Source organism: Pelobates fuscus, chromosome 12, assembly GCF_036172605.1.
Source record: "Pelobates fuscus isolate aPelFus1 chromosome 12, aPelFus1.pri, whole genome shotgun sequence".
NCBI classification, from domain to species: domain Eukaryota; kingdom Metazoa; phylum Chordata; class Amphibia; order Anura; family Pelobatidae; genus Pelobates; species Pelobates fuscus.
In genome coordinates this window covers 96,936,884-96,954,094 of record NC_086328.1, presented here as the reverse complement: position 1 = coordinate 96,954,094, position 17,211 = coordinate 96,936,884, and the positions used below count along the sequence as shown (strand labels likewise).

At 40.7% G+C, this 17,211-nt stretch overlaps 1 protein-coding gene across 3 annotated transcripts in view; it reads left to right on the top strand.

Moving 5' to 3' along the window:
* Nucleotides 1–221: 221 nt before the first annotated feature.
* The window catches only part of CHID1 (chitinase domain containing 1), a 768,611-nt gene continuing 751,621 nt past the window's right edge, over nt 222–17,211 (top strand). For 2 of the 3 annotated variants that reach the window (XR_010086094.1, XM_063437232.1), the window contains exons 1-4: nt 303–348; nt 6,822–6,955; nt 8,145–8,294; nt 16,208–16,340. Coding sequence is in view for 2 of the 3 variants with exons in the window: in XM_063437232.1 (XP_063293302.1) it covers nt 6,845–6,955; nt 8,145–8,294; nt 16,208–16,340 (394 nt within the window). In the remaining variant the exon portion in view is untranslated. The other variant, XM_063437233.1, reaches the window with a different exon arrangement.

Sequence of the window (17,211 nt, the reverse complement as noted above, 5' to 3'; positions counted from 1 at the left end):
TTCCATCATTAGTGTCTGTAACAAGTGCCAAGCAATGCATGCAGCGCGTTCCATCATAGAATCTGAATTGTTCTACGTGTTACACGCTCAGAACGCTTGACAGCATTTGTCCACGCCCCTTTATCTTTTCCTCCAATCAACGCACGACTCTCGTCCAGTTCTTACATGACGCGTGAATGAGGAGGCGGGGTTTTACTTGGTACTTGTTTTTTTTTCCTCTCTTCTTCTAAAGGGTTTTTTTTTTTCGCCCAGCTTTATTGATAGCCGTGAATGACGTGTTCAATGATTCAGGTGAGTAACCCGGAAGCCGGCAGTGTAGGTGACACATGGAAAGTAAACTTGTAGCGGGTGGGTCGCTGCTTCTATCTGACATTAATGTTTTGTTTTACCAAACATGCACAGAGGGCTGTTATTGAATGGGCGGTGTGTCAGTGTAGTGGTTCCATGATTTATCTGGGTTTTGTAAGATGGAAAGAGTGCATTCTCCAGAAAGTGATTGCCTCTGGTCATCATGCCCAGGCTAGGCTCTGTATTGAAACATATGGGCTTCAGTATCTATTTTTGTTTCATTCAATGTCTTCCAGTTTTTATCAACTTTGGGTGGTAACAACACTTTGCCATGGTTTACATTAACTGGAAAACAGGGATTTTTTTTTTTAATTATTATTATAATTGGCAACCATGATATTTTATTGTTTAACATTTATTTTCAAAATTAAACCCGTTTTAGTGCAGCCTACCGCTTAACTTTACCAGCATGCAGCTTCATAAGTCACAAGCGTACATATTTAGGAGGCACAGGTTTTATTTTGTGCCCAAAACCTCTGTCACTTGTTTCTATCATGTCCTGCTTTTTTAGGAGCTTGTTGGCGTGTCGGAGTGTGCAACAGAGTTCCACAGCTAATATATTAGTTTGTAAACTAAAAAAAAATAAAAACATGTTCTTGTACATTCAATTTTAATTTAAAGCATTTGTAAGTCACCTTAAGTTTTTGAGAACAGTCCTGCCCCAGCCAAACTCTACTCCCACCTCTAAAATTAAAGTTTCTCTCTTTGTCCATTTAAAATATTGAAAGACATGCATCTACACTGCTCTAATTAAACCTTTGAAGGAACACTAGGGTTAGGAATACAAATATGTATTCCTAACTTTATACTGCTTCCCTGCCTTTGTTTGGGTCTACCCACTTGGCAAGGGTTTAAAAAGTAAGATTTACTTACCTTATATCCCGAGGAACGATAGAGACTGTGCTGGCGCTCCTCCTCCCTGGTGGAGATCATCTGTCTCCATGACCTCAGCTTCTCCAGTGCTTCTCCATGGAGAAGCATTGGGAGGCTAGAAATCAGCACTACTCCAATTAAATGTTCTCTGTGAGAGTCATTAGAGCAATAACCAAGTTTAGGGCCCCCATCAGGGGGGTACAGCCCATTACACTTGTAAGGGGCCTGGACTTCATATGGAGGCTGCAAGGGCCATGTAAATCTCTGGGGTCTGGTTGGGCACCGCCGGACTGTTTTGCTGATCTGTGATGACATAGTCCCCTCACAAGTACAGCCTCTTCCCGTTCATCATGAGCATGGCTGCATTGTGAGATTGTGATTTCCGTTCACTTCTTCTTCCAAGTGGACAGGAAGAAGGGAACATATTCCTCAGAACAGCTTGGAGCCAACCCGAGGTCTCCACTGGACGACAGGGAAGCCACCCTCCTGGCAAAATATAAGCAAAGAGGAGGGTGGCTAAATCATCTTAAATGTGTGTGTTTGTTTGTGCTTTGCTGTCAGTGTGTGTATCTGTCAGGTAGTGTGTTATTGGTATCTCTGTGTGTATCTGGCATTGAGTGTGCATGTCTGTCTTACAGTTTGTAACTGGGAATGTGTGTGTCTGTGAATGTCTGTCTGGAATGTATATGTTTGATAGAGTCCTAACCTCAACATCTGAGGAAAGGGATTTAGGGGTGATTATTTCTGATGACTTAAAGGTAGGCAGACAATGTAATAGAGCAGCAGGAAATGCTAGCAGAATGCTTGGTTGTATAGGGAGAGGTATTAGCAGTAGAAAGAGGGAAGTGCTCATGCCATTGTACAGAACACTGGTGAGACCTCACTTGGAGTATTGTACGCAGTACTGGAGACCGTATCTTCAGAAGGATATTGATACCTTAGAGAGAGTTCAGAGAAGGGCTACTAAACTGGTTCATGGGTTGCAGGATAAAACTTACCAGGAAAGGTTAAAGGATCTTAACATGTATAGCTTGGAGGAAAGACGAGACAGGGGGGATATGATAGAAACATTTAAATACATAAAGGGAATCAACACAGTAAAGGAGGAGACTATTTAAAAGAAGAAAAACTACCACAACAAGAGGACATAGTCTTAAATTAGAGGGGCAAAGGTTTAAAAATAATATCAGGAAGTATTACTTTACTTAGAGGGTAGTGGATGCATGGAAAAGCCTTCCAGCTGAAGTGGTAGAGGTTAACACAGTAAAGGAGTTTAAGCATGTGTGGGATAGGCATAAGGCTATCCTAACTATAAGATAAGGCCAGAGACTATTGAAAGTATTTAGAAAATTGGGCAGACTAGATGTGCCGAATGGTTCTTATCTGCCGTCACATTATATGTTTCTATGTTTCCATGTTCGTAATATCTATATGTCAGGGTACATGTGGATGGGTTGATGTCGGCCCAGCCCCTTTGTCTGTAAAGCGCCCCAAATGTTCTGATGGCAGTACTGTTATCTTGGCTCTAGTCTTAGGATGCCACTGAAGGTGTCTTAATCCTGCAATGAAAACATTGCTGTTCTTGCAAAACAGCAATGTTTTTAATTGCAGGATTAAACAGACAGGGGCATTGCAACCTAACCACTTCATTCAGGTAAAGTGGTCTAGGTGCCTATAGTGTCCCTTTAACCCCTTAAGGACACATGAAATGTGTGACATGTCATGATTCCCTTTCATTCCAGAAGTTTGGTCCCTAAGGGGTTAAAGGACCACTATAGTGCCAGGAAAACAAACTCGTTTTCCTGGCACTATAGTGCCCTGAGGGTGCCCCCACCCTGAGGGTCCCACTCCCGCCGAGCTGGATGGAGAGGAAGGGGTTAATCCCTTAACTTTTTTTCCAGCGCCGGGCTCCCTCGCCTCTGGGACTCTCCTCCCTCTTCTGACGTCCCTGGCTGAATGCGCATGCGCGGCAAGAGCCGCGCGCATTTAGCCAGTCTCATAGGAAAGCATTTTTAATGCTTTCCTATGGACGCAGGCATCTTCTCACTGTGAAAATCACAGTGAGAAGCGCGGAAGCGCCTCTAGTGGCTGTCAATGAGAAAGCCACTAGAGGCTGGATTAACCCATAGGTAAACATAGCGGTTTCTCTGAAACTGCTATGTTTACAGCAAAAAGGGTTAAACCTAGCTGGACCTGGCACCCAGAACACTTCTTTAAGCTGTAGTGGTCTGGGTTGCTATAGTGGTCATTTAAGTGCAGCAAAGTGCCCCCCATTCCTGTGCAATACTATTGCCGTTAATTCTTTATGTTCTATGCTGTTAATTCCCTTTTTCATATAGCCACTTACTGTGTGATTGTAGGGGTGCAGTAGCATACTAATGGAGAGTGCGTCTATGCAGCACTCTTTTCTAGCGCTGCACTGCCCCATTTGGAAGCATGGCTGGGACTGTGGAGGAGGCCATTCATGCTCATTTGCGTAGTCTGTCATCACAGCTTGGAGTACACATTATAAGTGGAGGTTGTGGCCCGTGGGGACCTGAATTCATTCCCACCTTCTCTCCAATCACTTTATATTTTACTCACTCTGAGATGAACTGTCAGACTGAGACCAGGAGCATGACTAGCATCAACCACAGTTTTTCTGCCATGGCACAATCAAGGGATGCCCACCCACATCCCTATTAAGGGTCCAACTGCACTCCCTGTCCACAGTTTAGCTATCTGTGGCACTTTTTTGTTTGTGAAGAAAATTATTGAAACTTTCTGTGTAAACAACTATCACTAGTGAAATAAAAATATATATATATATATATATATATATATATATATTTATATATTTTTTTTAAATTAGTTGTTTAAGTAAAGTTTAAATGGCTTTTTTTGCCCCAGTGGGTGCACACACTAATTTGATGTGTTGCACATGCCAATGGTAGTTGACCCATTCTGAAAGACGCAGATGGATTTTGGAGGTGCAGCGAGAGTCACACAAGTTTGGGATTGGACAGTCAGAAGAGGAATGTGAAGGGACAGAAAATAAATTGGAGGGAAGGACAAATGTGGGGGAGGACAGAATGGGTTTTGGATGAAAAGACACAGAACAGAGTCTTGGAGGGAGACACAGGTTAGAGTAGAAAGAGGTTAAAAAGACACAAATAAAGTCGGAGAGACACACTACAGGTTAAGAAGACAGAAGGATGGGAAAGATACATAAGTGGGGGGAGATGGAGGAGAAAAGTGAGTGGAAGGTTGTTGTATCATGAAGACTGAGTGTACAGTTGCTACTTTTAAAGCAGCACTGTTTCCCCCTACCCCTCTGCCCCCCAAATATTAGTATTTCATAAAGATAGAGTTCTTATGAAATACTTATATTAACTGTGTTGGAATTTCAGTGGAATACCAACCCAGTCAAGAGAGATTCTGAAACAAAGTAGTGACTACTTTGTGTATATGTCCTACATCTGACACTTCTAGACACTGGGTGGACCTACCGCTGTCTAGAAGTGCCAGTCCCTCCTGCCATCACCTGTGATGGCTGCAGGGAATTTGCTTTATCTATGGAGGATTCTATGGCGTTCAGGAAGAAGATGGTGGTACCTGCGAGGGACAGGTTCAGGTATTGGAACTCATCTTTCCCTGTTCCAATGGACATCCAGCAGCAATTAAGGGGTCTTTGTAAATTCTGCTTTGCAAGACCCCAGATGGCGAAATGCCACTTTAAACACTCGGCTTTCAGATACAGTGGTTTTAAGTGGTTATTTTCCATCGAAGAAATGTTAAACATGTGTATGCTAGGGGAAATAAGAAAGGCACAACATAGTGTTTAAGTGTGTATAAAGCATTGTAAAAAAAAAAAAAAAAAGTTAAATGGGCCACTCACACGTTTAATGCCAACTTCAGGCTTTCAGATAATCTTCAAAGAGATCACTCTCTTGCTTCAGAACCATGACAGTCTGAGGATCATTTATGGGAAGAGAAAGTGCAAATTTGAAAATAAAGTGCAAAACAATTTTTTTCGCTTACATATACGTTTAAAACAGTAGGTGTAGAAGTCAAAAGCAATGGATTTGTTGTCAGTTCTGTAGTCCTACGCGTTTTGTTCTTCCAGGGACTTCCTCAGGGACACTGACTGCTCTTGTGCAAATCACCAACAAAATGAAAAAAAAAAAGGGTTTTATTTTGTTGATTTGCACAAGAGCAGTCAGTGTCCCTGGAGGGACAAAGCGCATTAAATTAGAGGAGATCTTTGGGGTGGACTAATTGATGAAGGGAAGTTTTATTGATTTGATTTTTGCACATATTTTCACTTGCATAAGTAATAGGTTGTGATTGTCACCACAAATATTGATATAAATATGTGTATGCATTTGTTTGCCAGAATTGTAATATCCTGATAGCAGCAGCAGGAATTGTATCCAATTATTTAAGGGACACTATAGGCACCTAGACAACTAGTCCCTTTAAAGGGACACTCCAGGCACCCACTTCTGCCCATTGGAGTGGTCTGGGTGCCAACTCCCACTACCCTTAACCCTGCAACTGTAAATATTGCAATTTTCATAAACTGCAATATTTACATTGTAGGGTTAACTCCTCCTCTAGTGGCTGTCTACTAGACAGCTACTAGAGGAAACTTCCTGGTCTATAGCACAGGTTTTCTCTGCTATAGCGTCGCTGGACGTCCTAACGCTATGTGAAGACCTCCAACGTCGCTAAAATCCCCATAGGAAAGCATTGAAAGCATTTTCAATGCTTTCCTATGGGGAGGTCTAAAATGCCGCGCATTAGGTCTCATCCCGCCGGCGGCCGCGCATGCGCAATCGGTCCGCTAAATGACGCTGGACATTCTTACACTCTGCTCACTAGCATGGGGCCACTGGCAATACGTTCGTCATCCTCCACTGGTGGCAGTTACTGGAACAGTGACAGGTGTGTATACCTGGTGTCTTGTACTGTACCTTCCATTACATGACTTCCCATGAGTGGGATGATCATGTAAAGGAACTGCATTGAATGTGAAATCTCACACCTGCTACTACTTACAGCCGCTCTCACTCAGTATGTGGCAAATAAGGAATGTGCAGGCTGAAGGAATAAGACCTATCAATGCTCCAGAATGTGTCCCACCAGCAGAGCAGGGGAAGAATACTGAGGGTAACCTGCTGACCTGGGGCTCGACCCAGAATCCAGTGCTGGTGCTGGTGCTGGTCACTCAACAAGCACCATTAAAACAAGGAAAAAAATGTCTATCCCCATATAATGCCCAGACAGACTACAAGGTGGTTAGCTCTGCAGTGATGTTTCTGTGTTTGGATGCACATATTCTGTTCACAAGCTTATATTATAGAAATGGTTCTGCAAATCCCAGTTTGTGCTGTTCATCCAGATTATATGCTTGTGTTCTAGTTTAGTATAAAGCAAATGAATGTTTTCCATGCCAGTGCGCTGTGGAAATGAACAGCCAGTGCCTGTAGCTGTAAAGAAGTTAGATGGCCAGCCGTTGCCTCCAGCTCTGTGCCAGGCTCCCTCCCACACTCCCTATGTAGAAATCAGGGCACTGCTTTGGATCTGCTTTGTCACTGTGGAATATTTTCCCATTGCAGTGAGTCAGCTCTAAGAGAGAGTCATGAGGCTGCTACATACTCTGCTGTCGGTGGTCGCCGTTTGCCACTTTTCCGATGCCACGCTATCAAAGACCGACTCAAAGAAAACCTCCACAAAACCCGCTGAAACAAAGGTAAGTCCTAAGGGTTCTGTATGCCCTGCTACTAGACCAATGTTTACAAAACACAAACTAATACTAATTTGAAACTACACTGAGTCCTGGACCTAAGTGCTTTTCCCTTGTTCGTGCTTGTCACTGGGACTCTCTGTTTCAAAGAACAAATGTTCTACTTTGTTTATCAACTTGTTGAGTGTTTAAAGTTGTTAAGATCTTTTCGACATGCCACCCTTTATGTGTAGTCACTATTTGTTTTTGAGCATTATGAAAAAGTAGAACCATCCTTACAAACATTGGCTGACACATTGGGACAAGATCGGATGTGTAAGAAGTTGGCGTTTGTTTGTTATGTATAAGCATCTTCAGCGTTAATCAGAAGCTAGAATTGCATTAACATTCCTTGGAGTCCTTAACCTCCTCTTTATACCTTGTGAAGTATTTAGTAAGCCATAGAGGCTGACCAGCGTACTGTTTAATAACCGTGTAACACACATCATATTTTTTTTTTTAATTTACAAGTCAGGACTGATTATTTATTACATAGTACATTGCATCTTATGATTAATAATGACAAGCAACTTACTGAACTAATTAAAATGGCACATTTCAATATATGGGTAACTATGAGTTAAATAGACATATTTCCTGTTATATAGCTCCATAAGTGTAAGCGTTCGTATGCAAAGTTGACTTTCATTGCCCAGCTAAAATTTGAGAGTCTGAAGCAACTTTTCTGTGCTATGAATTATCTGCTGTTTGCTCTCCGTTGGAAGGAGGGTAACTCCATAACAGACGTCTGCTTTTAGATTAAAGAACACAATGAGATGTTTGGCACCAACAGAAGAACAATATGTTGCAGAGCTATCTATGCTCATGGGAAATCTTTTAGCTACGTAGGCATTTCTGCCCAATTTTCAATGATCTGTGCCCGGAGAATCCTTTTAACAACGTTTCTTGGTGATCATTCAGAATGTAGTAGAACATGCCTTGCTGTTGGCTTGGCACAGTGCCCTACTGAACATTATCTACTTCGATCTTAATGGGACTAATTACTTGTAACACTTCCACATCTTACCTCATTCTTCTTGCTCAGCTATTTTGGCATACAATATCAGATTATTGTTTTTGTCCGTTCTAGGTGATTCCCAGTTTAATAAATAAAGCCTAATGATATGCTGTGTATTCCCCTGTGTCTGTGTTGCAGAATAGACTTTCTGATGTTCCTGTGCAGTCCAGAGGACTTGTTTCCACTGACGTCAAAGCCAAAGATGTAGTGCTGGAGCATAGAAGTTACTGTGCCAAAAAGGTCAAGGAGCGGCATGTGACTGGAGATGTGCTGGGATACATCACCCCTGTAAGCTTGTCATTTCTCTAAAATACCACATCTATTATCTGTCATTTTCCCCTCTGTTCTTATGCTTCTTAATCTCACTTGTTTTTTCTATTTGTTTATTCACGGTTTACATTCTCCTCTAGTCTATGGGTGGTCAAAGGATCGATCCCCAGCTGTATATTACCTAAAACTTCTGTAATGTTTGGCAGCTTTCAGGCTGGCAAAGCATCTTGGGAGTTGTAGTTGTTCAACAACTGGGGCTTGACATTGACCCTGTATAGTAAATCACTTTCTTTGTTATTAGAGCAGCTTTTGTGGCTGGGCTAATACTTCAGCCATGCTTTTCTAGACAGCTGTAAGTTCCAAATATTGTTGGGAGGCATGTGAATAGAGCTGGTGTCATGCTACAGGTTAAATAGATGAGAAACACAACTGCAGAGTAGTTTATCTTCTCTTAATTAATAGGTTATAACCAAAATTTAGGAAAAAAGCCCAGTAGGCAAAACCAAAGTTCTGTAGCTTTAAATGAATCTTCAGCAGTGAAAACCGCAGGTTTTGAGCAAGAGCAGGAGATTAGCTGAGAAAAATGCAGAACAGCTATTGTAGCAGGCGATAGTTAGTAAGTAGGGTTAAGTCCAATTATACGAAGAAAACAATTCCAAGGTTATAGTATAAGAGTATACTTAAAGGGACACTGTAGTCCCTATAACCATTTCATCTCTTTGAATTGCCCTGGCACTGTCCCTCCATTTCAATGTTGCACCATGTTCGTGCAGTATGCCACAAAATAAGAGTCCCTGGCCACCCACAGTCCGGCCCCTTCTGTATGTGTAGCTAAGGCAGAGATTACACACTTCCTTCTTGTCATACCCATTCATACCGTCAGTTGGAGCTCTAACAGGCTAAAAGTAGTCAGCTGACACTCCCAGCCAATCACAGCTGCCTATTGCTGCTCAGGCTAATACTTCCTTATTTGCCATAGCAGCACAGATGGGATGGACTCTTGTTTAGCATTAAAAACTGTTTAATGCTGAAAGAAATGATGGTACCAAGGAACTCCAGACACTATAACCAGTTTAATGACATGAAGCAGATACAGTGCCTACGCTGTCCCTTTAAGTTTTGATGGGAGTAGTCTTTAACAAGCCTGGTCACTGGAAATTAGAAGGAGGCATAAACATTAAATCGGTCCGGGTCTTTCTGGGTTGGAGATAGAAGCTAGAGCGATTATGCAGTCTGAGATCAAGCTTAGGAGAAGGCAGGGAATCTGTTTAGACAACCCAGGAGTTCAGTACACTGGTGAAACAACTAGAGGAGCTTAGCTGGCACAAGGAATCCGGAAGTAACCTACAAATTAACTAAGCAATTTAATTCTGGCGCGGCTTCTCTATAAGGCGTGAGCAAGCTGCGTCTGATAAGTGGGCGGAGACTAAGTTCCGTATACCCTGAAGTGGAAGAATCGGACCTGAAGAAAATCTGACAGGTAGGATCTGACAGCTGGCCAGTAGTATGTGTAATTCATATGCTGCAAGAGGTAACCAATTCGTCGCCTTTGATGGTTTCTTTGGGTTCTTGTAATTCCTGTGTCAGGAGCAGATCTAATCCAGTACTCTAAGTTTAGGTTTCACTTAAAGGCACACTATAGTCACCTAAATTACTTTAGCCAAATAAAGCAGTTTTAGTGTATAGATCATTGCCCTGCAATTTCACTGCTCAATTCACTGTCATTTAGGAGTTAAATAACTTTGTTTCTGTTTATGCAGCCCTAGCCACACCTCCCCTGGCTATGATTGACAGAGCCTGCATGAAAACAAAAAACTGGTTTCACTTTCAAACAAATGTAATTTACCTTAAATAATTGTATCTCAATCTCTAAATTGAACTTTAATCACATACAGGAGGCTCTTGCAGGGTCTAGCAAGCTATTAACATAGCAGGGGATAAGAAAATCTTAATTAAACAGAACTTGCAATAAAGAAAGCCTAAATAGGGCTCTCTTTACAGGAAGTGTTTATGGAAGGCTGTGCAAGTCACATGCAGGGAGGTGTGCCTAGGGTTCATAAACAAAGGGATTTAACTCCTAAATGGCAGAGGATTGAGCAGTGAGGCTGCAGGGGCATGTTCTATACACCAAAACTGCTTCATTAAGCTAAAGTTGTTCAGGTGACTATAGTGTCCCTTTAACTACTGAAAAGCAAAGTAGAACACTAGGAACAGAAAAATGACATATGTAACCCAGGCTTAGAATGTTTAGATGTCATGTAAATTCCACAGTGCAAAGATAGCTTAGACCTTGAAAGCCAGGGGTACCAAATATCAGGCACTCTGGCCAGGCCAGACAAAAGTGACGAGAAACAAGCTGGGTATCAAAAATCTGTGTATATTCAGAAAAAACACACTTATTGGCTAGAAACCAATTTAGGGCAATGCATTGGAATTGAATAGGGCTTTCATATTGCTGGGTTTAGTTGTTACTTATCTGTACTGAAATGCAGTTTTGGTCACGCACAATAGTGACTATAAATGTCAGTATCTTAAAATACAAGTCATTAAGCATTTTAATATCTTAACCTCTTAAAATCGTTTTCTTTTTTTTTTGTATATTTTATTATTCTGTTATGCAATCTTCCTTTCCCACAGCCATCTTTTGATACCTTGGGTCCATTATCATGGCCAATACTAACTATTTTGCACCTGTATTGTCGTAAAAAAAAAAAAAAAAAAGAAACGGTATATTAAAATAAAAAAATATAATATTACGCCATTGAGAAAAAAAAAATACATTTATTTTTTATAAACTCTTCAAGCAATAACCTGAGCTTAAAAGACTATTTAAACCACCATGACCACTTCTGCTTTTAGAAGTCGTCAAGGCGGCAACATTACACATATTGAGATATTTGCCCTTTTTGCGCCGGGGCTAGTTACACCCCCAGTACATATGCACTCTGTGCAAAAATTATGTCTGTCGTCAACGTGCACTGCACAACGGCAGCAGGTGTAATTGGCTCCTCACTTGCAGGGGAGTGTTTGTCTCCTCTCCCTCTCAAAGCCTTCCCTGCCTTTCCATTACATTCCAAGTAAGGACTACTTTGTCTCTGTATTCTTCCACTGCCTGACAAAGCATGACACAAGGCGGAGCTACTGCCGTCAAGCCTTATTTCCACTTGCAGTCACTAGTGACGACTGTAGATAAATTAAGCTCTTTCTATGATGTCGGTTCCTAGAAGATGAAGTGCCAAGAGCTGAAGAAAAGCAGCAGGAAGAGGTGCCCACGAGGGATAGGCTCAGGTAAGTAAATCTCACTTTTCCTTGTTTCTTCTCAGCCACCAAATGTCACAGTCAGAGGTGGCCATGCCACTATCTGGGGTCTTCGCAAATTACGCAAAGACCCAAGGCGATGACAGAGCCGCGTTCATTAACACTCCAAGAATAACAACCACTACAGCCGACTGAAGTGATTATGGTGCCAGAATTTTCCTGGCACCATGCCATAGTGTTAATCAAACTGTTTTGGCATGACTTAATAACATACTCACTCAACTGTTGCTCTCCGCAAGTGAAAGCGTGTCCAGCACAGCGCTGCTTAGCTTTGTAAAGCTACCGTAACTGGACGCAGTTGCTAGAGAATACAGGGGCTGCACCCATGGTCTCCCAGTGGAATCCAGTTATATACTAAATGCCATTTTCACCTATTAGTTTATTGTGGACTTATGTTTTGTAAAATATACCTGTCGCTTAAAGCATGTAAAGTGCCTAAATTTGATGAATTGAAATAGCATCTACTGGGTGTACATTCAATGGCCAAAAAACAGGCCAATCCTATAACGTGACATTTATTTTGCACACAGAGTTATTCCCGAACGTGAAAATTCAAAGTGAATCTCAAATTTTAAGGGACACTATAATCACCAGAACAACTTCAGCTTATTGAATTTATTCTGGTGAGTATAATAATTCCCTTTACTGTTTACTGCTTTTTGCAGTAAACACTGTGTTTTCAGAGAAAATACATTTACATTACAACCTAGGCATACCTCCACTGGCCACTCCTCAGATGGCTGCTTTAGGTGCTTTCTGGGCAGTGCTGCACAGAGTAAAGCGCTGTCATTCAGGGTCTCCTCCCTCTGCATGGAGGCACTGAACTTTCCTTACAGAGATGCGTTAATTCAATGCATCTCTATGAGGAGATGCTGATTTTCCAGGATTGTGTTTGGCTTGTGCTGGCTCTCCCCCTGATCTGCCTCCTTGACAGTCTCAGCCAGTCCTATGGGAAAACATTGTGATTGGCTCAGAGAATCACTTCTGATGATGTCAGCCAAGCAGGCAGATCAGGGACAGAGCCAGCAGCTGCAGACTTGAATTAAAGTAAGATTTTACTATAATAAAGAAAAGACAGAAGGGTAAACAATTTAGGAGATAAACCCCTCTGTGCAACGAGTAACCCAAATAACCCCCCCCCCCCCTACTTTTAAGAGCAACCTGACACTTTCTCCCTGAAAGGTTTCCTTATATTTATATCTAAGATTTAACTATATTTAAGGGGGAAAGGGGCTAAAGGGTGTTTTTAACACTATAGGGTCAGGAATACATGCTTGTGTTCCTAAGCCTAACGTGTTTCATTAGGGTTCATGAATTTCAAAAACATGCTAATGATTTAAAACAAGAAAATATGCCAATTACACAAAGGGGTTTGAGGTGAGCAATACAAGGCATGAACAGGTGGCAATTAAAGTAACAAAAACAGAATATTAGAACACTGACAAAAGCTTAGAGAGACTCGGTAGTTTGCAATTTAGTAAAGCTCTTCAAATAATTTTTGTTCACTTGTACCATTAGTAGTGTACCTATACGTTGCATAGAGGGGGTACCAGCTACACCTCACTAATGAGGCCCAAAGAAGGCTGAAATGATCATCTGGGGTTGCTGTATTTCAGTTGCAGAGAGAACTTACCAGTATTTTGGTTCTGGGCTGCCCTTATAAGTGGGATCTGTCTGATGTGCAACCGTATAGATTCATTTTGTAATGGCACAAGTGAGCAAAAACTATTTTGAGACCAAAGGGCAAGCTGTTTCTCTAAGCTTTTGTCCGTTCTCAGAATTCTCATATTCTCGGTTTCTATTGCAATTAAAGCAGGATTCAAAATGACATTTATTAAAGGAACACTTTTTTTTTTACATATACCTTAATTTAAAAAGGGATTTTTTTTTTTATAAGGGGTATATTTAAAAAACGCTTGCAAAAGCTACTGATTTGATGTCTGCAGCCTTTGCCAAGCTCCCCCCTTATAATCCAGCCCAGAGTTTCTGTGGCTGTCCTATCAGGTAGGTACTCTGGGCAATTGCCTGCCTCTTGAGTTTAGGTTTACTCAGCTAACCAAACAAGAAAGTACCAGGGCCAGTTGTCTGACAGGTGGAGGGGGCATTTGTAAACTAATTTCTGTTGCAATCTGCACTTTTTGTAAAATGGGGGATAACGGAGGGGAAAGATGGCACACTCTTCACACTCTTGCACTGCAAGCTGAAGTGTTTTAAGTGTGTGGAGTGTTCCTTTATTTATCTAAATGTAAGGATGGCTCAATATCAAAGAAGGCTGACACCCACACTAAGCAGTCAGTAAATCGTTAAAAAGTAGTGATGACTGTTGTCTCAAGCTGAACTTAAATCTTTAATCACAAGCCACTGAAAATAAATGCTTCTTATTATGGGTAACATGGGTGCCAGAAAATTCAAGTGTAGATGGGGATTGAACATCCTTTAAAGGAACACTAGTGTTTTGAATGCAAATCTGAATTTCTAATGCTATAGTGCCCTAGTTGTAGATTAATGTTAGGACTCACTCATTCTACCATTTTCAGTAAAAATCTGAAAATAAGGTTTTAAGCTATCTTTCGTTGGGTGCCAGCTTATCCGCCTCTTGTTATGTCATCTGACTATTGAGTGTTTTTTATTTTGTTTAAAATTGCTGCAATGAAAGGAGGTGGGAGTGCACGCCCAGAGTGTGGCTGGGGAGAACTAGCTAGATTTTAACGTCTGTCAGCAGCATGTAGTGCGTGCTGCCTACAGATGTAAAAATTGCATAGAATAAATATTAGGAAGCCCAAAACAGAGCCCACCGCACACAATTACAAATATCTCTTTGTATCTACATTGTTTCACGCAGAAACACTGCATATAATGGCTGTTGCCACCATGATCACTTCAATTTGCTGAAGTTGTCCTGGTGTTTGGAGTAACCCTTTAATTGTTTTATCTTTCCTTTGGCATAATGCTCATAGAAAGAATACATGGTAATATGGTAAACTGGGGAACACATTTCTATTTCATCCTTCAGCAGTTTGCAGAGAGTCCACAAGGTGTCAGCATCATCCTACTAAATTCAAAACGAATCACAGACTATGTGATTCAAAAACAACATTTCATAGATCATGCATTGAAAAAAACACATATTTAACAAAAGATAAGTCTCCGGAGTTCTCAGCTGAATCACTGTTTATTGGATCTGCTTCTGGTACATGCAGACCCATCCTACACTAAAACAGTGCTCACCAATAATGAATATCTCCGGGTCTGATCTTATCCCATAAAGGTCTGCATGATAAGTTGAACTACTCAATTAGCCTGATTCACTGTTTAGTGTAACAGGATATATTAATAGTTCATCAGTCACAGTTTCGACAAGCTCAGCTAAGTGGTGTGTGTGCAGCAAAATGGACAAAATTAGTATAGACAAAACTGAACTGGGCTTCCTGATTAAACCGTTTTGAGATGTTGTCTTTGATTTGTGGTGAGTTTTTTTTTTTTTTTTTTTTTATTTATAAAGAGTAGCTGCCGGGTGGTAATGCCAGAAAGTAGATCTTTTTTAGAAGCACAATTTTACATTTTATCACACAAAAAAATACTTATTTAAAGATGGTTTATCATAATTTGTTTCTTAATGCCTTTCTGTCATTTTCTTTCCTAGTTAATTAATTGTATTTTAATTATTGAATTTTCCTTCCTGATGCGATGGCGGCCCTCTGTCCTTTAATTTACTTACTCTGATTAGTGTCCACTATTTCTCTTTTAAGGATTCAACATATTAACATCTAGATTAACAAAATAAGACATGCGTTTTAAATGACTAATAGGAGAGCACAAATGCTAGGCTAGACTAGGCTTCTGGATAAAACTTACCAGGAAAGGTTAAAGGATCTTAACCTGTATAGCTTGGAGGAAAGACGAGACAGGGGGGATATGATAGAAACATTTAAATATATAAAGGGAATCAACACAGTAAAGGAGGAGACCATATTTAAAAGAAGGAAAACTCCAAGCTCTGTGCTGACTGCTTTCTTAAATGGAACCTTAACCAATTGACTCTATAGCTTCTAGAGTCACTTCGCTCTCTATATTGCTTACCAAAGTGTATTTTAGAGACACTCTAAGCACTGTAACTATTAGGAGTGGTTGGGTGCTACTCTGTGACTTTTGTCAAACCACATTCAATGGCTGTTTTAAAGCCCAGTTCCCTGTCTGCCTTCAATAAAAGGAATTTCAGTTCCTCATTATCTGTAAGTGATATGGTGTAATTGTTGGACTCCGCTATCCCCACCATTCACACCCTCTAATCTGGCACGCAGATATCTATTGATAATGTGTAAAATGAAGGAGCAGGGGGGATTGGCTCTGAGCTCTGGCGCTGCTTGAAAGGTTTGACCCAAAGACTATTTACACCATAACCACTAAAATAGAGTGTAGTGTTTATGAGACTTAGTGTCTTTGCAAGGTAACAGCTTCTTGTGGTTATTTTGTAGAGTGCATTAAGATCAGAGATTCAAAAAGAAATCTATGTTATACAGTTACAGCATTTTATTTATTTTTTTAATTCAGAAATAATTCCAGAGTGCTTTCTTGATTGTCACCCTTTTAATTTATCTTTCTTTTGCCAACAGTGGAACAGCCATGGCTACGATCTGGCAAAAACATTTGCTGCTAAATTCACCCTCATCTCTCCAGTCTGGCTGCAGATCAAGAGAAAGGGCAGAGAGTCCTATCAGGTGTCTGGACTTCATGATATAGACCAAGGTGCGTATCCGATCATGCAGTCAAGCGATGGCAAACAATTACACTGCAGATGTCCTTAAACCACATTATGATACGAAGCCAGGTTCTTGGACATTTATTCCATAAATACATGCTCCGTGATGAGCCATCACTGATGTAGTCTTTGCCAACATCATATTCTTTTTCTTATAATCTATACGTTATTTGTGTTTATTAACCTCATGTAATCAAGTCGGAATAGTATGCATGTAGGTTGCAGAGAATTAAAGGGCTGCTAGGGTTGTCATTCTTTAGGTTTATCTATTGCGTATATGGAGATCTTCATCAATTGGTTACAAGCAACTAGTCTTTACTTTTACCAGCCACCAGAGCCCCGATGGAAGCCATCCTGCCATTCCAAGACTCTGGGAGTCCGTTTACCGAATCAAAAAGGTATCCACAGGGAAAACCATATAACTGTTCTAAGTTTAGCCATAATCCGACGTGTCCCCTACATCACTCAGTAATGCAGCTGAGTAATACTTTAATCTTCACATGTGATGTTCCTGTGTATGGATTTTTATTTGGATAACATTAAAAATACTTTTCTTAGGCAAAAATAGCCAATCTTGAAACTTAACTATAGTCAGTTTGGCTGTAGTATCCTTAATTTTGTAATTTGAATTTCAATTCCCTGCATTTTGAAGTTTAGTAAATGAACCTGTGAGTGTATTAAAATGAAGGTTGGCAAGATGTTTATAGTTGGCATCAGATCTGCGGCACTTGACATTCCAATGTTAATTCCCAATGTCTATTTTTTTTGTTCTTGGTTTCCTGCGTTATTGCAAGAATATGCAACAATTGATGCTGTAGAAATCCCTGTTAGGGTTACTGATTGATTAACAAGTACACT